Genomic DNA, 17,699 nt, shown 5'->3' with positions numbered 1-17,699 from the left:
CCTGTACTGTGCAGTTCTTTATTATTCTCCGAGTCACATTCGTCCTCAACACAGTGTGTGCATTTTCAGGGACGGAGCACGTCTGCCCCTAAACTCAGATGACTGTTGAACTTTCAGTAAATCAGGGTCAACTGAAAGAAAACAGGCTTCGTACTCAGGTGGTCATGTGTTTGGAGCCGTGGATTCTGGGCCTAGGCGTACGTCCGCCCCGCCTGGCTGTGTGTCCGTGGCCAGTGACTGCTCTGATGCATGGCAAGCACCTTGCTTGACGGCGACACTGAGGAACACTGGGTGCTCTTGCTCTGCCCTCAGGCGGGGCCTCCTGCAGCGTCTCCGAGTCCTCACGGGCGGCACCTGTCACTACAGAACCGCCAGTCCCTCGCCCCTCCGTGCAACACCTTCTGCTTGAGGCCCCTGCTACCTCCAGAGAGCCGCAGCCTGTGGCCACACAGGGGGGTACCTCTCAGGCCCCTCAGGGTGGCTCTGGGGCCAGGCCTGCCCTTGGGCCTCCAGCCCCCTGGGGTTGGCGACCATCCTCTGTTGCTGTTCAGGGAGAGAAAGAGGCTCGATTCTGGGACAGTTTTCTGATCAGTCTGTCGTTTCTGCGGTTCGTGTAACCGCCTGTGCGCCAGTGCCCCACCCTTTTGTCCACCTGGGGTGCTGTGATGACAGGCGTCTTACTACATCCATGTCACCCGTCCCTCCGTCCTGGAAACGTGACCGGTTATAAATACACACACTCGTGTATGCCGCCGTTCACCACATGCAGCTTTACCCTGTGGCATAGTTTATATTAATCTTCGTGGCTTTGAGCCTCGCGTGCAGGATTTCAGCGTGATTGGCCTTGAAATCCGTGTGCACATGTGTGCGTGCAGGGATGCATGCTTCGTGATTGGAGCCTCCCCGCTCCCTGGCCTGGATGCCGCGTGATGTGGAGGGCGCCCTGGTCTGCGGGAGACGCCTGCACGTAACCCGGAGCCCAGGCCCCCTGCTGAGAGCTGAGCCTTTGCCACTGACACGATGACTTGCGTGAATGGAGCTGTTTGGCTTTTACCTTGTTGGGGACACAGTAGCCATAGCAATGCCTTGACTGCTAACACGCTAACGTGTGTGTTCTCTAACTGGAGCCTGAAATCCTAGGCCAGCAGATACGGAAGGTCACTGGTGGGCACATTGTCCGGGTTGGAAGTTGCGTGGTACAGTCCCAGTCCGGCTCCTTCCTCCTTCCACCGGTAGATTGGCGACCTGGCCCTGCAGCAGCTGGCGGTGGGCTGGGGAAGCTCGATGCTTGGACAATTCCCCTGTCGCCGTCCCTGTGTGCCCTGGAAGAGGAGAACCGGGGGCTGGAGTGGCCGTGGCGTGTCAGCAGGCCCGTGGTGTGCAGGACGGTGGGCACTTACCTGATTCAGCCCCACCGCCTGACGAGCGGGGGCTTCGGTGGCTCCAGCTGGGGCACCAGGGGGCTCCTTCCAGCTGGGAACGTCTCATGAGGATGAAACAGCAAGAGAGAGAGAGAAGAGTGATGCTCTGGAGCTCAAGAATCCCAGAACAAAAAAAAATTTAAATAAATAAAATAAAATAAAATAAAATAAAATAAAATAAAATAAAAGAATCCCAGAACAATCGATGAAGGAAGAATGGGCCCCCTTGAGAACGTGACCGAGGAGAACATTGCGGTTGAGCCCGAGGAAGGCGGATCTGGAAACGTGAATGTCGAGGGTCACGCGTGATTATTTCGACACCACCCGGGGGAACCCTCGCTGCCGTTCCATGTTCCGGAGATGAGTGGGGTTCCCCGAGCCAGAAAGCTGTGGGTTTATTTTATTTAGTCCGTGTTTCCGCCTCGCTCCTAATTCCTAAAGCAGATGTTTTACACAGACATCCGGGTCCCCAGGGCCACGTGTGGCTCCCGGGCACTGGGAATGTGGCTGGTCCAAGCCCAGTTGTGCTGCGTGACCTGCACCCTGCGTTTGGAAGACTCGGTTCCAAAACGAATTTAAAACATCTTGTCAATAATTTTCCCATGGGTTGTATGATGCGATGATCATATTTTAGGTCTGTTGGATTACGTGGAACACATGACGAAGGCTGCACCTGCAAGGAGTGTGAAGCCGCATGTCTGGCTCACTTTCTTTTTCTGGGGGGTGGTACTGCCCCAGGACTTTGTGGTGTGACTGTTTTTTCATCACATACAGGGTTCCATCCCACCCAGAGAACGATGCCACCCAAATCCCTGGGCATCCTAAGAACTTGTAGTGATTTCACCAATGAGACCGGAGGCTTCGAGGTGGCTTGAAACGCTCCGAAAAAAAAAAAAAAAAAAGCTTGGTGTTTTCACTGCCTTATAAAAACTACAAGTTTAAGAGCAGAGCAATTTGTTGAGATTTTTAAGGAGCTCTTTAACCTCGTTTCAGATGCTGATAATAGACCTTTTTTTTTTTTCCTTCCCCAGAAACCTTTAGAAAATCGTCACTTGGCAATGATGAGACAGATAAAGAAAAGAAAAAGTTTCTGGGATTCTTCAAAGTTAATAAGAGGAGCAGCAGTAAGGTAATGGATGAAACACACGTATGATTCTGCACGATGTCCACACAGATCCCTGGGGTGTTTTGGAATCTTCTAAATATTCTGGGGGGACATGAATTCCTTCGGGCAAAAAGCGCTTGTCCACGTGCACTAAGGAGGCCGACACGCCTCCTCGCTGGATCCCTAGGGCAGGGTGGCAGGGGTGTATTTGCCTGCGGGACCGAAGCCACGAGCTTCTCTGCCTGCGCGGGGCCCCTGGCGTGAAGCTGCGGCTTGGAACCCCGCGGTTTGGTGGACGAGTGGACGAGCGTGCGCGGGGCAGCTGTGAGTGCAGAGCACAGTCCATGTTCCTACCAGTGAAACACCCTCGGAGCTTGTCTGGCACCCGAAGCCCCGCGGAGGAGCTCTTGGGCCTCTCGGGGGAGAAGAGCGCACTTGTTGAACGGGTCCCCTGCTAGTAACGTTTAGGCGGCCTTTGGGGTCTCCAGTAGTTTGGAATGTGCTGTGTGATGAGTTGATTTTATTGATCGATCATCTTGGTCTTCATTCAATAGGTCTTTTTTTTTAAGATTTTATTTATTTATTCATGAGAGACACAGAGAGAGAGAGAGGCAGAGACACAGGCGGAGGGAGAAGCAGGACTCGATCCCGGGACCCCAGGATCAGGCCCTGGGCTGAAGGCAGGTGCTAAACCGCTGAGCCACCAGGGATCCCCGAGACCAAGGGTTTTTACGGTCCCTTCTGACATCCCCCAAACCATAAACGCCTTCCCACTACCAAGAAAAGAAATTGCTCCTGCACCGACTATATTTGGCCACAGGTATATTTTGCTAGTGTCGGGTATTTTCCCCTTCACTTGCAAAACGACTAAGCCTTCCCGGCCTGCGGAAGCTCCGATGCCGGCAGCTCGGTTTGGCGGGCCCACCTGTGCGCAGGTGAGAGCGGGAGGGAGCGTGGCCTGGCCACGGCAGGGGGCACCTGAGCGCCTGTGCACCGGCCGCACCTCTCATCTCCCGGCCTCTCCGAGGCTGATGGGAGGACTCAGGCCCCTTTGCTGGGGAGGATGGGGAGTGCAAGGCAGTACAGCTCTTAGGGTTGGGGCTTAGATCCGGGGGTCAGACTGGAGCCCCGGGGTTTGCCCCCAGCCAAGGCTCATGGTGCGCCCCAGCCCTGGAAGCCAAGGTCCTGGCTTTCTCCACGCGGCCTGATGCTGGGATTTTGGTTTGTGAATCTCCTTTTACTGTGATAGGTTATATCGTCGCCTTTCCACAGGTCCTTTGAAAGTCTGCTCATCATGTTTCTCTTAAGATCCTTGGCATTGGGGATCCCTGGGCGGCTCAGCAGTTTAGCACCTGCCTTTGACCCGGGGCGTGATCCTGGAGTCTCGGGATCGAGTCCCACATCGGGCTCCCTGCATGGAGCCTGCTTCTCCCTCTGCCTGTGTCTCTGCCTCTCTCTCTCTCTCTCTCTCTCTCTCTCTCTCTCTGTGTGTGTGTGTGTGTGTGTGTGTGTCTCATGAATACATAAAATCTTAAAAAAAAAAAATCCTTGGCATTTTCTTCTCCCCATCCTGGCTTCCCACCCCGTACTCTCCTCTCTCTCCTCTAGGTCCCCCTCTCTCTCTTCCTCCTCCTCTCCCCTCCCCTCCCTTCAAAGACAGATTCACTCTTTTGCATTTGAATCTCCCTTCACTCTATACATGTTGGGTTTCCTGGTTCCTGAGATTCGGGAGGTCCAGTTTGCAAGGACAGGTTCCCCGCTGTCTGCCTTGACCCCGAAGGTCCCAGTTGGTGGTGAAACCTACCATTTCCTCACCCCAAGATCACAAGAGTCCTCTTGTGTCTTCCTCTTTCTGGGACACAAAACTGCCAGCAAAGCCAGTTTATTAAAAAAAAAAAATCAAGAAATATTTTTGTTTTAAGCAAAATAAGATTGCCTGTGGTGTGGGAGACTAGAGACTCTCTCCCTCCCCGAGGGTCCGTGAAGAGAGGCCACAGGTCCAACCACGGGAGGACCCTGGAAATGAATAGGCCACAGGCTGCAGGGACTCCCGTCTGGCTGCCCCAGCTCCCTCTCAGCCAGCGGGGCTGATTTTTCCTCCCTAATGCGTGTCCTCTCGTCCTCCCGCTTATTTTACGTTGCCTTAGACTTCTTTTCTTTGGGCAGATCCTCACCAGATTATTTGGCGTTTGGGGCACTGACTTCTTTATTCCCTGTTTCTTTTCCCTCCGTGGTGTGAAATGCCATGCTAAGTGCAGCTTCAGTTAGTCTTCTGGAAGCCTAGCCAGGGGCACTGCCCACCTCATTTTGCAGGTGAAGGAAGGAGGGCTGCACACCCCTGAGCTGCCGCGTCTTTTCCAGAACCCTGACTCTTCCTTGCGTGGTCACACCGTCCATGCCTGACTCGTCCAGGACGCCACTTTTCTTCATTAATACGGAGAGGGTTTGCAGGAAATCATCATTTCAATGGTTTCTAAAATGTCGTGAGGCCAGATAGTCTACAAATGTCTCAAGAGGACAAAACACTAATGGGGAAATAGCAAGGCAATCCAGCTAACGTGGGTCTTTATAACATCTCCTTAAAGCAAAAAAAATGTATTCATCTGTGTGTGTGTGTGTGTGTGTGTGTGTGTATAAAATCTCAACATAAGATACACTTAAGGAATATCATTTTGGCTGAGGTAGATGTCTTTCCTTCTTTTAAAACTTCCTATTTTACTGTTTTTAAAACATGATAATTCTGTACGATTTTAAGATTATTTATTCTGAAAAAGTGCCTAAGAATCACCCTAGGATGTAGCCTAACAATGGGATTCTTGGGTCATCTCCCCAAAGATGCTCATTTTGGTGGGGGGAGTCAGGTTGGCACCCCGGAGCCAGCGTACCTTTCTGTTGCACTGGTGGCCAGCTCGCTTGAATGATGAAGTGAGATGCCATTATCACTTATCGTCTGTGGACGGACAGCAAGACACTTGGTGAATTATTTCTGTACGTGCTCAGTCGATGAGCAGTGAGATGGTAAACTGAATGTAAAACTCAGAAGTCTCCCCACACCGGTTAGTTAGTTGGTTTTCCGAGCAAATTCCTTCCGCCCAGATCCACAAAAGTACTGTTTTTCATATCGCATGTTCTCTAAGCTTAAAGATGGACTTTTCTAGGCAAAAAAGACAAGAGACGGACATGCCCGTGGAGCATGGGTTCCCGGACTAGTTTTCAGTGAGCCCTTGGGTCACGGGCTTCTGGGTTCCTGCACCGAGGGCCGTGGCCGTGGCCTCCCACATCCAGGCCAGGGTCCGCGGTGACTCTTTGTCTGGACCGACCTCGCCGCGGAGCTGACGTGCGTGTCTGTGTTGCAGGCCGAGCGGACCGCGCAGGCCGGGGTGGACAGCGATGAGGACGCCTCGCAGTCCGCTTTGGGAAGGGGCTCGAACGTGAGTACTAACCCTGCAGGTGCTTCTTGCTAACCGGTGGGCTTCTCACTGCTTCACGGGCCTTCTAGAAAACGGGAGTGTAGATGCGAGTAGCTGTTTGGTTTTTGTATGTTCAGTCCAGACCGAGGCACGAGGCTGCGGAGGGCTGCCCGTTAACGCGCCCATGCTAGTTTGGAAGATGTGGGGTGTTCGATTTCCTGCTTATCTGTACCGTCTACGCGGTCAGGAGGTCCTTGGTTAGATGAACTGAATTTATGCCCTCTGGAATCGCCTCCCCACCTTCAGGAGCAGCTGATGGTTTGGGGGCCACACGGACCTCTTTTCCATCATGAATCTACCAGTTCCTGAACTCCCTAACTATACTTCGAAGGATCTTCCTTTCTCCTTTCCCTTCCCTTCCCTTCCCTTCCCTTCTCCTTCCTTCCTTCCTTCCTTCCTTCCTTCCTTCCTTCCTTCCTTCCTTCCTTCCTTCCTTCCTTCCTTCCTCCCCTTCCCTTTTCTTTCTACAGAGCATGGGTGTTTGAGCAGCAGGGGACGGGCAGAGGGAAAGGGAGAGAGAATCTTAAGCAGTCTCCATGCTTCGTACGGAGCCTGACACAGGCTCGATCCCACGACCCTGAGATCATGACCTGAGCTGAAATCAGGAGTCGGATGCTTAACAGACTGAGCCACCCAGGGACCCCATAAGGATTTTTTAAAACTACCTGTGTCCCATATTTCCAAGCTGGCATGTAAAACCTCTCTTCACAATTTTAAATATTTGAAGGAAAATAGTTCATAGCATCTTAAAAATATTGACATTTAAAGTGTAGCTAAAAAGTTTGAATATCATAACTTAAAAATTATATGGGTAGACTCTTCTGTAGCCATAAGAAATTTTGCATTATTATTCTTTTTCTTGATTTCACATTCCTACCAGTCATCAGGCACTGTTTTATTCTATTTAATATATATTTTATACTTAAAAGTCTTTTATAAATGTTTGATGTAAAATGTGATCTAAGATAAAAATGTCTATTTAAATTAGATTTTTAAAATTTCATGTGATCCTAAAGCTGTAAAGTAGGAAAACATTCTAGTAGATTAAGTTCTTATTACAGCTGCAAATACATAAAAATGGTATAAATATATGATGACCGCTGATACATACTTGTTGAGCATGAAAAATTAATTTTTGAAAAAGATACCACATTTTAATAGGATGAAGGGTTTTTTTTTCATTTATTTCATAGATCCATTAATGACTATAATTTATGGATGAAACTAGATAAGCTTCCACATTAATTTTGTGACTCTTTTAATTTATACTAAGCTTGGAGAACATCTTATGTGAACAAGTTCATGAGGATGGGAAAGTTCTGTTACCTTTCAGGTCCCTGCATCCCTTCTGGTTACTCACAGAGTCCTGTACCATGAAAATGACTTGAATGCCCTTCTCTCTGTATCTGATTAGGTTCTCTTTCAAATCTATCAGTAGCGAAGATTTGAAAGCCATTTGTCTTGTAAGGGATTTGCCACTCATTCACACTGAAGTTACTTCTGGAAAGTTTAAGAAATAACTTAACCAACATTTAACAACAAATAACAGTTGTACTCTTGACTTAGAGACACTTTCTTTTTTAAAAGATTAATTTACTTATTTTAGAGAGAGAGAAAGAGAGCATGCCAGCAGGGGGAAGGGCAGAGGGAGAGAGAGACTCTCAAGCAGCCTCTCCGCTGAACCCAGAGCCTGGCATGGGGCTCAGCCCCAGGACATTGAGATCATGACCTGAGCAAAAATCCAGAGTCAAATGCTCAACCAACTGAGCCACCCAGGTGCCCTTTTTAAAAAAATAAAATAAAATCAAATAATAGTAATGTTTAAAACATCTTTCTTAAAGAAACAAGTACAATAGAAATGGATGTAGAAATCAAATATACGTGAAAGAATTTTTTAGCTTATGAAGCATTCTATATATATCCATAAATAAATATTACAATTTGATATAATTACTGAATTGTTTTCTAGTTAACATTTTAAAAAGTAAAAATGACTGATTGGACATCCTACTCTTGTTTTTATCCTTGTTATGTTTCTCAGTAGTCTCAACTTAGAATTCACAGCAACTAATTTTACTGGCATGCTGATGGGGGCTAAGGAATGGCAAAGCTGACCAGTTTTTTTTTTTTTTCTTCTGTTGAGATGTAATTGACATATGTAGCATGATATTATTTATAGGCGCCCAACATACTGATCTGATATAGGTGTATGTTGTAAAATGACCAGAACGTTCAGTTTAATGTCCTCACTCCCCAGGCACTTTCTAAGCCTAATATATTATCCGTAGGTTCGAGGAAGTTGAAATATTGTCAGCATTCACTCACATTGGCCAATATAGTGTTTTTTAATGAAATTAAAAACAAATCTTATCTCAAACTTTATTTTTTAATCTTTATTTACACATTTGACCAAATTTTATACAGATTTCTAAGTTTTTTTTTTTTTTATTGGAGTTCAATTTGCCAACATATAGCATAACACCCAGTGCTCATCCCATCAGGTGCCCCCCTCAGGGCCCATCACCCAGTCCCCCCATTCCCCGCCCACCTCCCTTTCTACCACCCCTTGTTTGTTTCCAGAGTTAGGAGTCTCTCATGTTCTGTCTCCCTTTCTGATATTTCCCACTCATTTTTTCTCCTTTCCCCTTTATTCCCTTTCACTATTTTTTATATTTATCTCAAACTTTAAATCTCTTTTTCTTAAGGTCTTAGGATTATAGATTTAGCTAATTCAGTTTATGGAGAATGTCTGCCCTATAAACTCAATAGCAAAACAAGCCTTTTTTTTTTTTAACAAGCCTTTTTTTAAAAGATTTTATTTATTCATTCATGAAAGACACAGAGAGAGAGGCAGAGACCCAGGCAGAGGGAGAAGCAGGCTCCATGCAGAGAATCCAATGTGGGACTCAATCCTGGGACCCCAGGATCATGCTCTGAGCTGAAGGCAGACACTCAACCTCTGAGCCACTCAGGTGTCCCTCAAAATAAGCCATTATTGCCCAACTATAAAGCCAAATCAAATTTAATTTTGGTTAAAAAAGTCAAGTTATACTTTTAAATTTAAGTAAGTGTATTATTATGTGTCTGCATGACGGTTCTCTCACTTCTGAATCTAACAGGAGCTGTGTTGAGATGCTCCGATTCCTTACGCATCATTTTAAAAACATATGAGTTTAGGGGCACCTGGGTGGCTTAGTCAATGAAGCGTCTGACACTTGGTTCTTGCTCAGGTCATGATTTCAGGGTTGTAAGATCGAGCCCCATGTTGGGCTCCAGGCTCAGCGCGGAGTCTGCTTGAGGTTCTCTCTCCCCTGCCTTCTCCCCCACACATTCACTCTGCCTCTCTCAAATAAGTAAATAAAATCTTTTAAAAAATGAATTTAATGCCCCAAATTTAATGCTACATTTCCCTTTTAATGGCCACATTTTAATGCTCTGTGAAAAATCACCTCTCAACTGTCAAGACAACCAAATCTTATTGGTTCCCAATCTGAAGGATTTCACATGTGGTAGGAGCTAAGGTCGTACTTGACCCGGGTACAGCAGCTCATCCACAGAAATGTTTATAGTTCTTACCTCTTTTCAAATGACCCTGAGTAAAATTATTTAATGATTTTTTTTAAAAAAATCTCTTCTTTACTTGTATAATCTTAATCAAGTCTTTATGTGCCATGACCACATCCACTATGCCGTTTGCTTTGCTATAAAACAGACTGAAATCAACTGAGAATGATTTGAAATGTCCATTGACTCATTAGTCTGCAGTTGTAGTTTCAATTTGGGCCACAAATTATGGGAAAAATGCCTTTTCCTATTTCGTGTACTCTAGAGGCTACATGTGTGTTTGAGTGGGGAATCTATTTAATACACTAAAGGGCTTGGCTGCTCAGACCTCATTGTTTACTACAATGTGCCAGGTATTAATAACTTTTTCTACAGCAACGAATGGCAGCCTAAAATTTGTAGTGGGCATTGCTAATTGTGTGAATATTTTTGTCTCAATGCTGCATAAGAAAACATACCCATGACATAGGTAAATAGATATAGCCTAGGCAAAAACTTTATGGAAATATCCAGAGCATTTATAAGGAAAATTATGAAATACCACAAAGACACACAAAAGTAGAATTGTACATGTGGAAGACATGCCATGTTCTTAGATGTGAAGAGTCAACATTATTATGTGGACCGGGTTTTGCTGTAGAACTAAATACATTAGGTATAAAGTTTACTTGGAAAAACAAACAAGCAATAACTAGCCAGGAAAACTCTGAAAGACAAGGAGGATGGATAAACCTAAGTGGTTTTAAAATAGCTCCTAAAGCCTCTGTAATTCAGCCTCTGTTGTACTGACCACAAATAGCTCAATGGAACCGAATAGAAATCCCAGAGCCAGCTGAAGACTAAAACTGATATACAATGTAGGCTACACGTCAAATCGGTGGAAGGAAATAAACGTATTTATACAGGAATCGGAGATCATTGACTAGCCCTACAGAGAAAGATAAAATCATATACAATCATAAATACTAGGATAAAAAAATGAACAGAAATATGAATGTAAAAAATCAAAATCATGCAAGTACCAGCAGAAAACAGGAGTGAATTCATCCATAAATTGAGCATACGGCATACTTTGCAAAATTACTGGTGAATTTGACTTTGAGGGAAAAAAAAAATTCTTGAATGACAAAACAGAGATGGAGGGAGAGAATACGATAAGCAAAGTAAAAATCCAAGTGACAAATGTGGGAGGGGGGCTTTTGGAAATAGAAAAGCAATGACAACCATCAATAAGTGAGATCATAGGGCATTTGTCTTTCTCTGACTTTACCTTACTTAGTGCCATACCCTCTGGGGTCCATCCACATGGATGTGGATGTGGAAATCTTGCAAGATTTCCTTCTTTTTGATGACTGACTAATATTCCATGTGTACTTATAGCACAGCTTTTCTATCCATTCAGTTATACGCCGAATCTAAAAAAGAAACAGAATCAAATAAAAGACCAACAGAAACAGACTCATAAATACAGAGAACAAAGTGGTGGTTGTCAGAGGGGAGGGGGCGGGGGGGATGGGTGAGGTAGGTGGAGGCGATTAAGACATACAGGCTTCTGGTCACAACGATGAAAAGTACAGCATTGTGGTAACAGTGAATACGACGCTACGCTTGTCGTGGTGAGCACTGAATAATATATAGAGTTGTCGACTCACAGCGTCGTAGACCTGACACTAATACAATATCGTGCATCTACTTTAATTAGAAAAAGGAAAGAAAAAAAGAAAGATGACATCCTGACCAATATAAAAATAGAAAGTTCACAGAAAAAGAAATGTAAGTGGTGCATAAATAAATGAAAAAGTACTCCAACTCGCTCATAATGAGACAGAGAAGTTAAACCCCCAGTGAGCTTCCACTTGTCGCTCATTCTGTGGTCTGTCTGCCTCTGTACCACGGAAGCTGTCAAAGGAGGAAGAGCACGATATACTGATATGGAGTGATTTCCAGGGTGAAATTTTTTTCATTTTTTAAATGAATGGTGATTTTTACTGGAAACCAAAGCTAATAGATGAAGCTGCCCTTGCAGCGGGTAGATTAATTACTGGCCTCCGGAGAAGAGTTGACTGGGCTTGAAGCCATAGGGCAGGACAGCACTTAATAAAATAATGGTGGCAGATGGAGACAGTGGCCAGCGCGTGCCAGCCTGTGCCAGGCCGGTGCTTCCTTCTGTGATCACATTCCGTCCTCCTCCACCTGCTGGCCTCCCGAGGCCAAATGGTTGACCAGATCGGGACACTTGCTTATGTTTGCTGAAGTATTTTACGTTCAGTTTTTTTTTTTTTTTTTAGAAGATTCTGTTTATTTATTAGAGACAGAGACAGAGCACGTGAGCAAGCGTGAGTAGAGGGCAGAGGCAGAGGAAGAAGCAGACACCCTGCTGAGCGGGGAGCCCGATGTGGGGCTCGACCCCAGGACCCGAAGATTATGACCTGAACCAAAGACACACGCTTCACTGACTGAGCCCCCCAGGTGCCCCTCATGTTCATATTTTTTATGTCCCTTATATCTTACTTATGTGTGATATTGTGCTCGCGCTCTCAAGCGCGTTGTGTTGGTGACGGAACTTTTCTCATGAGCCCTCTGCTCTTGTTTTGATGAATTTCCCCCAAGCCAGTGATGTGTAGCTGCGCACCCTGGCCTTGGGGTGTGAGAGCAAGACTTGCAGTCCCACACAGCAGAGGGGACCCTTCTGGCCCCACGTTTCCCGTCTGTATAGTGGGTACAACAGGACCTTACCCTGCAGAACCTGCAGTTACAGAGCTCACCTAACACACTGGGAAGCGTTCCGAAATGTGAGTAAACTTGTTCAGAGCTTTGTTAGAAAGTCTGCAGATACTACTATTGCTTATTCTTTCCTTGAGAAAATAGGAGTGGTTCCCCATAAGAGTCTGAAGAGAATAGATGTGCATTAAAAAAAAAAAATACCTTTTAAAAAAAAGATTTGTTTCTTTGAGAGAGCACGCGCACAAAGAGGGAGAGGCAGAGAATCTCCAGCAGCTCCGTGCTCAGCATGGTGCCCAGGGCAGGGTTTGACCCTATGACCCTGAGATCATGACCTGAGCTGAAATCAAGAGCTGGCCGCTCCACCCACTGAGCCCCCCAGGTGCCCCTAAAAGAAAATATCCTAATGGGGATGGCCAAGGATTTCAGATCTTCCCTGGAAAGGTAGTTAATTTGAGGTAAATGATAGTTTAGTCAAAGAATCATCTTCGTTTTCTTAATTGCAGTGTCCTTGAATCAGTAAATATAATCCAAATTTATATTGGATAAATATAACGTCAAGCGGTTTTCCTGGGATTTTGCATTTTTCTGGGAAACCCTCCCTTCCGTATCTAGGGAGCACACCCAGTCCCCTCATGTCTCACCTTTGGACCCGAGACACCACGAGGGGACGTTGTCCGCCACCACTGATGTGATTTATGGTGAAGGGACATGGCTCCCGGGGCTCTGTCTCCATCCCCTGTCCTGTCCCTAAGTCACGCAGCAGCGATGGGTCACGCTCATTGATGGAAGGAGGTTCCTGAGTTGATTTGTAGTTCCCTGCACAAAAACACCACATCGGTCCCGTAAAGTGAACAGTGCTCTGCGGAAGGAGAAAAGTGAGCCCAGTGCTCATCCTGGTTGTGTTTCCAGCTGTGGGCTGCTGGGCGAGTCATCAAACGAACAGTGGTAACTGACCTTTCATGAGCCCCTTGCCTTTGTTGAGAGAAAAGAAAGAAAGAAGAAAGAAAGAAAGGAAGGAAGGAAGGAAGGAAGGAAGGAAGGAAGGAAGGAAGGAAGGAAAGGAAGGAAGGAAAGAAAGGAAGAGAAAGAAGAAAAAAACACCTGCCAGATTCCATAAATTTGACCAAGGTAGAGTCTATCCAGGTGAGCCACCTCAGATGCCATCGCACTGTGGGTAGTTACCAAGGAGTTAGAAAGTCTTTTAGTGGCTGATTTTTAAAAATCACTATCTCGATTTAAAAAAGCAAAACTAAATAAAAAACAAAGCTACAGCTACCTTGGGCCCTTTTCCCGCTTACTCCGTTACAAGGCAGGCAGGGAAATCCCATGTCCTGGTAGCGCTGGCTTCTCAGGGACGAAGTGGCTTCCACCTCAAAGCCTTGTGCAGTTTGGGGGGGTCCCCACGGAGCTGCCCCGCCCGACGGGTGCACCGCAGCAGCCAGGCCTGCCCTGGGAGCCCAGACATTCACGGGGACGCCCACCAGCACACCAGCTCTTTAGGACGTCACAAAAAACTAAGCTAAAAGCAAATTGCCTAATTTCAGCTGCCCTGAGTCCGGGTTCTCAGGGATGCGTCCTTGCAGGGGGCCCCCCACCCCGCCGCCCCCGTCCCATCCCTCTGGGGCAGGAAGACGGAGCGGACTCCGGGGAGGCTGTGCTGAGTCCCTGCCGCCACGAGGGGTCAGCGTCTCCCCGCGGGCTGGGCCTGCAGAAGCTCCCCTTCCCTGTGTTTGCAACGTCCCGGAGGAAGCTGTGTCCCGAGGAGGCCGAGGCACGCGTCTGTGACGTGGAGCCCCTGTGGGGTGGACGCCAGTGTGAGGAGCGGCCTGCGTGGCTGCGAGCCTCCCTACAGCCCTTCGTGTTCGGGATTAGGGGACACCCGGCATGGGGCGAGTTGTAGAAGTGGGATGGGGACTCCCCGCTCGGCTCCCTGGGACTTGGGGGGTTTCCTTGAGCCTTTCTTCCTTTCTTTCTTTCTTTCTCTTTCTTTCTTTCTTTCTTTCTTCCTTCCTTCCTTCCTTTCTTCCTTCCTCTCTTCCTTCCTCTTTCTTTCTTTCTTTCTTTCTTTCTTTCTTTCTTTCTTTCTTTCTTTCTTCCTTCCTTCCTTCCTTCCTTCCTTCCTTTTTCTTTCTTTCTTTCTTCTTCTTCTTCTTCTTCTCTTCTTCTTCTTCTTCTTTCTTTCTTTCTTTCTTTTCTTTCTTCTTAGATTTTATTTATTTGCAAGAGAGAGCGAGCATGCGTGGGTGTGCAGAGTGTGAGCGTGCTGGGGGGTCAGAGGGTGGGCGAGGGGGAGAGTGTTAAGCAGGTGCCACAGCCAGTGTGGAGCCCGACACAGGACCCTGAGGTCAGGACCTGAGCCGAAATCCAGCGTGGGGCCCTCCGCCGCCTGAGCCCCGGCCCCGAGCATGTGATTCTCAGAGGGGAAAGGGCACAGCTGAAGGTGACAGGCGGCGCCTGATGCCAGCCCTCGGTTCTCAGACTGAAAAGAAGAAACGCAAGTTCCTCACCTTTCAGCTGCAGGTGTATTGCTTGTAGGGTGAGCGCTGGAAGATGTCCCCGTGTGCCTTCTGTGCCCAAGGAACGTGGGGCTGCCCCCTGGCTCCTGTCTGCATCGTCCCCCGCGCTCCCTGCCCCCTGACGGCCCGGCGGCCTGCAGCGGGTGGCTCGCACATTGCTCCTGAAGCCCGGCCAGGCCAGTGCAGGTGCAGGGAAGGCGGCTCCCGGCCCTTGGCGTCCGTCCCCTCCTGGCAGGTGGCAGCTCCGTGCTCAGGGGGCCGGGCCTGCACCCTCCGTGACCCCGAGCCGTCCACAGGGACCCTGCACTCTGGGGCCACCAGGTCCCTGGTCACGGAGGAACAGACGCCACCTTCTGTTAAATGAGCTTCATTCCTGGGCCGCCCTTGGCCTCCGAGCTGCACGCCTTTCTCTTCCAGCTTGTTCGGGGCCTCGCTGGGCCTGTGGGCGGGGGCGGAGCCACCACGTGCCAGTCCCCCCCTCCTGCCACTGTCGGGGACCTGCCCCCCCCAGGCCCACGCCTAGGACGTCTCTGCAGGGCCACCTTCTTGATTTTTCCATCATAACTTCCCCCACCTCTATCTGGGTTCCTTCCTTTTCTTCCTGGGAAGCTGTCCCTGCTGGCCTGGACTCACAGTGAGCAGGGCTACGGCCTGGCGCTGCCTTCCCCTGCCCTCCTCCGCCCTCCTCCGCCCTCCCTGCTCCCCAACCACTGGCCTCCCCCCTCCCCGTCCCTCCCCCTGTCCTCCCCTTTCTTCCCCCTCCCCCTCCCATGCAGTCCCCTCCCCATCCCTGGCCCCCCCCAACCCCCTCCCTCCCCTCCCCTCCTTGGGCTTGGGCTCTGATCCTTCAACACGAAGCACACTGCGAGGGGCTCTCCTTTGGGAAATTTTTCAGCGTGGTCCCGATCTGTAGAGAGTCACAGCGTAGAGTCAGGTGCCGTCCGCCCACAGCTAACCACTGTTCACAGGGAGCCACGCTTGCTTCCTACCGTCCTGTGAACTGCTAAGAAGCACAACAAACACAGATGAAGCTGCCTCCGTAAGCGCCTGACGTAGCCCGCGCCCTCCTTCCTTCCTTCCCGGAGGGTCGTCACCCCTCTGAGGGTTTTGTGTTTTAATGAAGGTAGCAAGTGGGTGTCTGTCCAGACACCACACATGGTAGTTTTACATTATTTAGCGCTCGACGGAATGATTTTTTTAAAGTCTGCATCTTGATTCACAGAATTAGCATAGTTTATGTTGAGAAAAAGTAGGGAAGGGGAGGGAGGAGAAAGGGGAGGAGGGAGGGAGGGAGGGAGGAGGGGGAGGGAGGAGGTCAAGAAGGCACAAGGAAGAGGAGAGGCCTCCCTGAACTAACCTCAAGGCGCCATCCTCTCCGCCCGCCCCAGGCCCCAGCCCCTTGCTGGGCAGATGGTGGTGGAGGCGCTGCCCTGGGAGATGGGACCACAGGACCACAGGACCCTGGGGGACAGAGGACAGCCAGCCCCGCCTTCCGGAAAGACCCAGGAGAGGGCCGAGGGCCGCCCTGCCTGGCCTGCTCACACCCCCGGGGCAAGGACGTCCTTGCGGGGCCTGCGGCTTGGGGCCTTGTGAGCTAGCAGGGGCCAGGGCAGCTGAGGACCGAGACTCCCCCAGCCCGGGCCCAGGGGTGGAGTCCAAGAGCTGAGGGCCGCTGCTGTGGAACAGGTCACGGGACAGGCCTGACCCCCGGGGCCCAGGGCGGGTGTTCGTAGTCGTGACCGTGGAGGGGGCCTGCAGTGGGCCCGGGATCCTGCCAGACACCCTTGAGGCCCAGCCAGGGAGCCAGGCTCTGACTTGGGGGGCGCTGGCGCCTGGGCTTAGGGGTTGGGGTGTGTTTCAGCATCTCCTCTAACGCCTCTTGCATCTTCGTGACCTGGTTGTAGTGTCTATGGATTAAAAATCATGACTTTTTAAGCTCAGGGGTGGTTTGTCACGTGATCTTGTGACGCGTGAGCAGAAGTGGCTCCTCTAAACCCAGCCGTTGAAAGCACCGAGCAGGTGGCAGAAGCACCGGCCGCGGGTGGGCCGTGGGTGAGCGAGCGGGAGGCCACCCCAGGCACACGCGCCCCGAGCGCCCCAGGACCCGCCGCGAGCCAAGTGCACGCCCGGCCCTTGGGTCTCTCTCTGCTCCTGAGGAAAGAAGCCCGGGCCCCGAGTCAGCTGGGACATCGCCCCACTAATTCATGGGGTATGATTGCTTGTCACTTTGGTGTAGGGCCTTCGGCGACCTCTCGACTGAGACATTTAGGGACGGCTGCACATGGCAGGTCACCTGCCACCGACCCCGACGGCCTGCCCTTTCCATCCTCACGTCGTCTCAACTGGTCATGGAAGGGACACTTGGAACTCTTGGGGCTTAAATCTCTTTTTTAGAAACTGGCATATTTACCCCAGGTTCTTTCCCGTCAGTAATCCCCCGACCCCGAGGAGGGCGGGGAGGACTCCAGAGGCGACAGGACTTCCTCCGCCGGGCACCTGGTTTCCAGCCTGCGGTGCCCAGAACAGAGGGGACCGTGGGCGTCTCGGGCACGGGAGCTCGGCCCCATTGCGGGCCTGTGCAGACGAAGACCTTCCCGACCAGAGGTGGCAAAAGCCTGGGCGGGAGGGCAGCCGACAAGCGACATCTGTAGAGATCTTGGTGGCCCGTCGCACAGGCCACAGACCTGGGACGTAAATGATGCATTTGGGTTGGAGACCGTTGCGATCAGAGTCCATGGTGGTCCACGTGGGGAGGCCCGGGGGGTCTTGTGGGCCGTGAGTCAGCAGCCCCACAGGGGTGGTGTTCCCGTGTGTGCACTGCAGGCCACATCCTTCCCAGACCTTGGGCTCTGCGGACGGATCGTCAGATGGGCGCTGGGAGGAGCCACTCCGCAGACCC

The 17,699-nt window shown here is 49.8% G+C and overlaps 1 protein-coding gene across 1 annotated transcript in view; it reads left to right on the top strand.

The window, feature by feature from the left end:
- LOC112661527 (protein cordon-bleu-like) overlaps positions 1–17,699 on the top strand; it is a 143,872-nt gene that overhangs the window by 63,415 nt on the left and 62,758 nt on the right. The window contains exon 5 of the mRNA XM_035701358.2: positions 2,453–2,550. Coding sequence (XP_035557251.1) covers positions 2,453–2,550 — 98 coding nt within the window. The remainder of the gene's footprint in view (positions 1–2,452; positions 2,551–17,699) is intronic.

The sequence above is a fragment of the Canis lupus genome, chromosome 18 (genome assembly GCF_003254725.2).
Source record: "Canis lupus dingo isolate Sandy chromosome 18, ASM325472v2, whole genome shotgun sequence".
NCBI classification, from domain to species: domain Eukaryota; kingdom Metazoa; phylum Chordata; class Mammalia; order Carnivora; family Canidae; genus Canis; species Canis lupus.
This window is presented reverse-complemented; position numbering and strand designations above follow the sequence as displayed.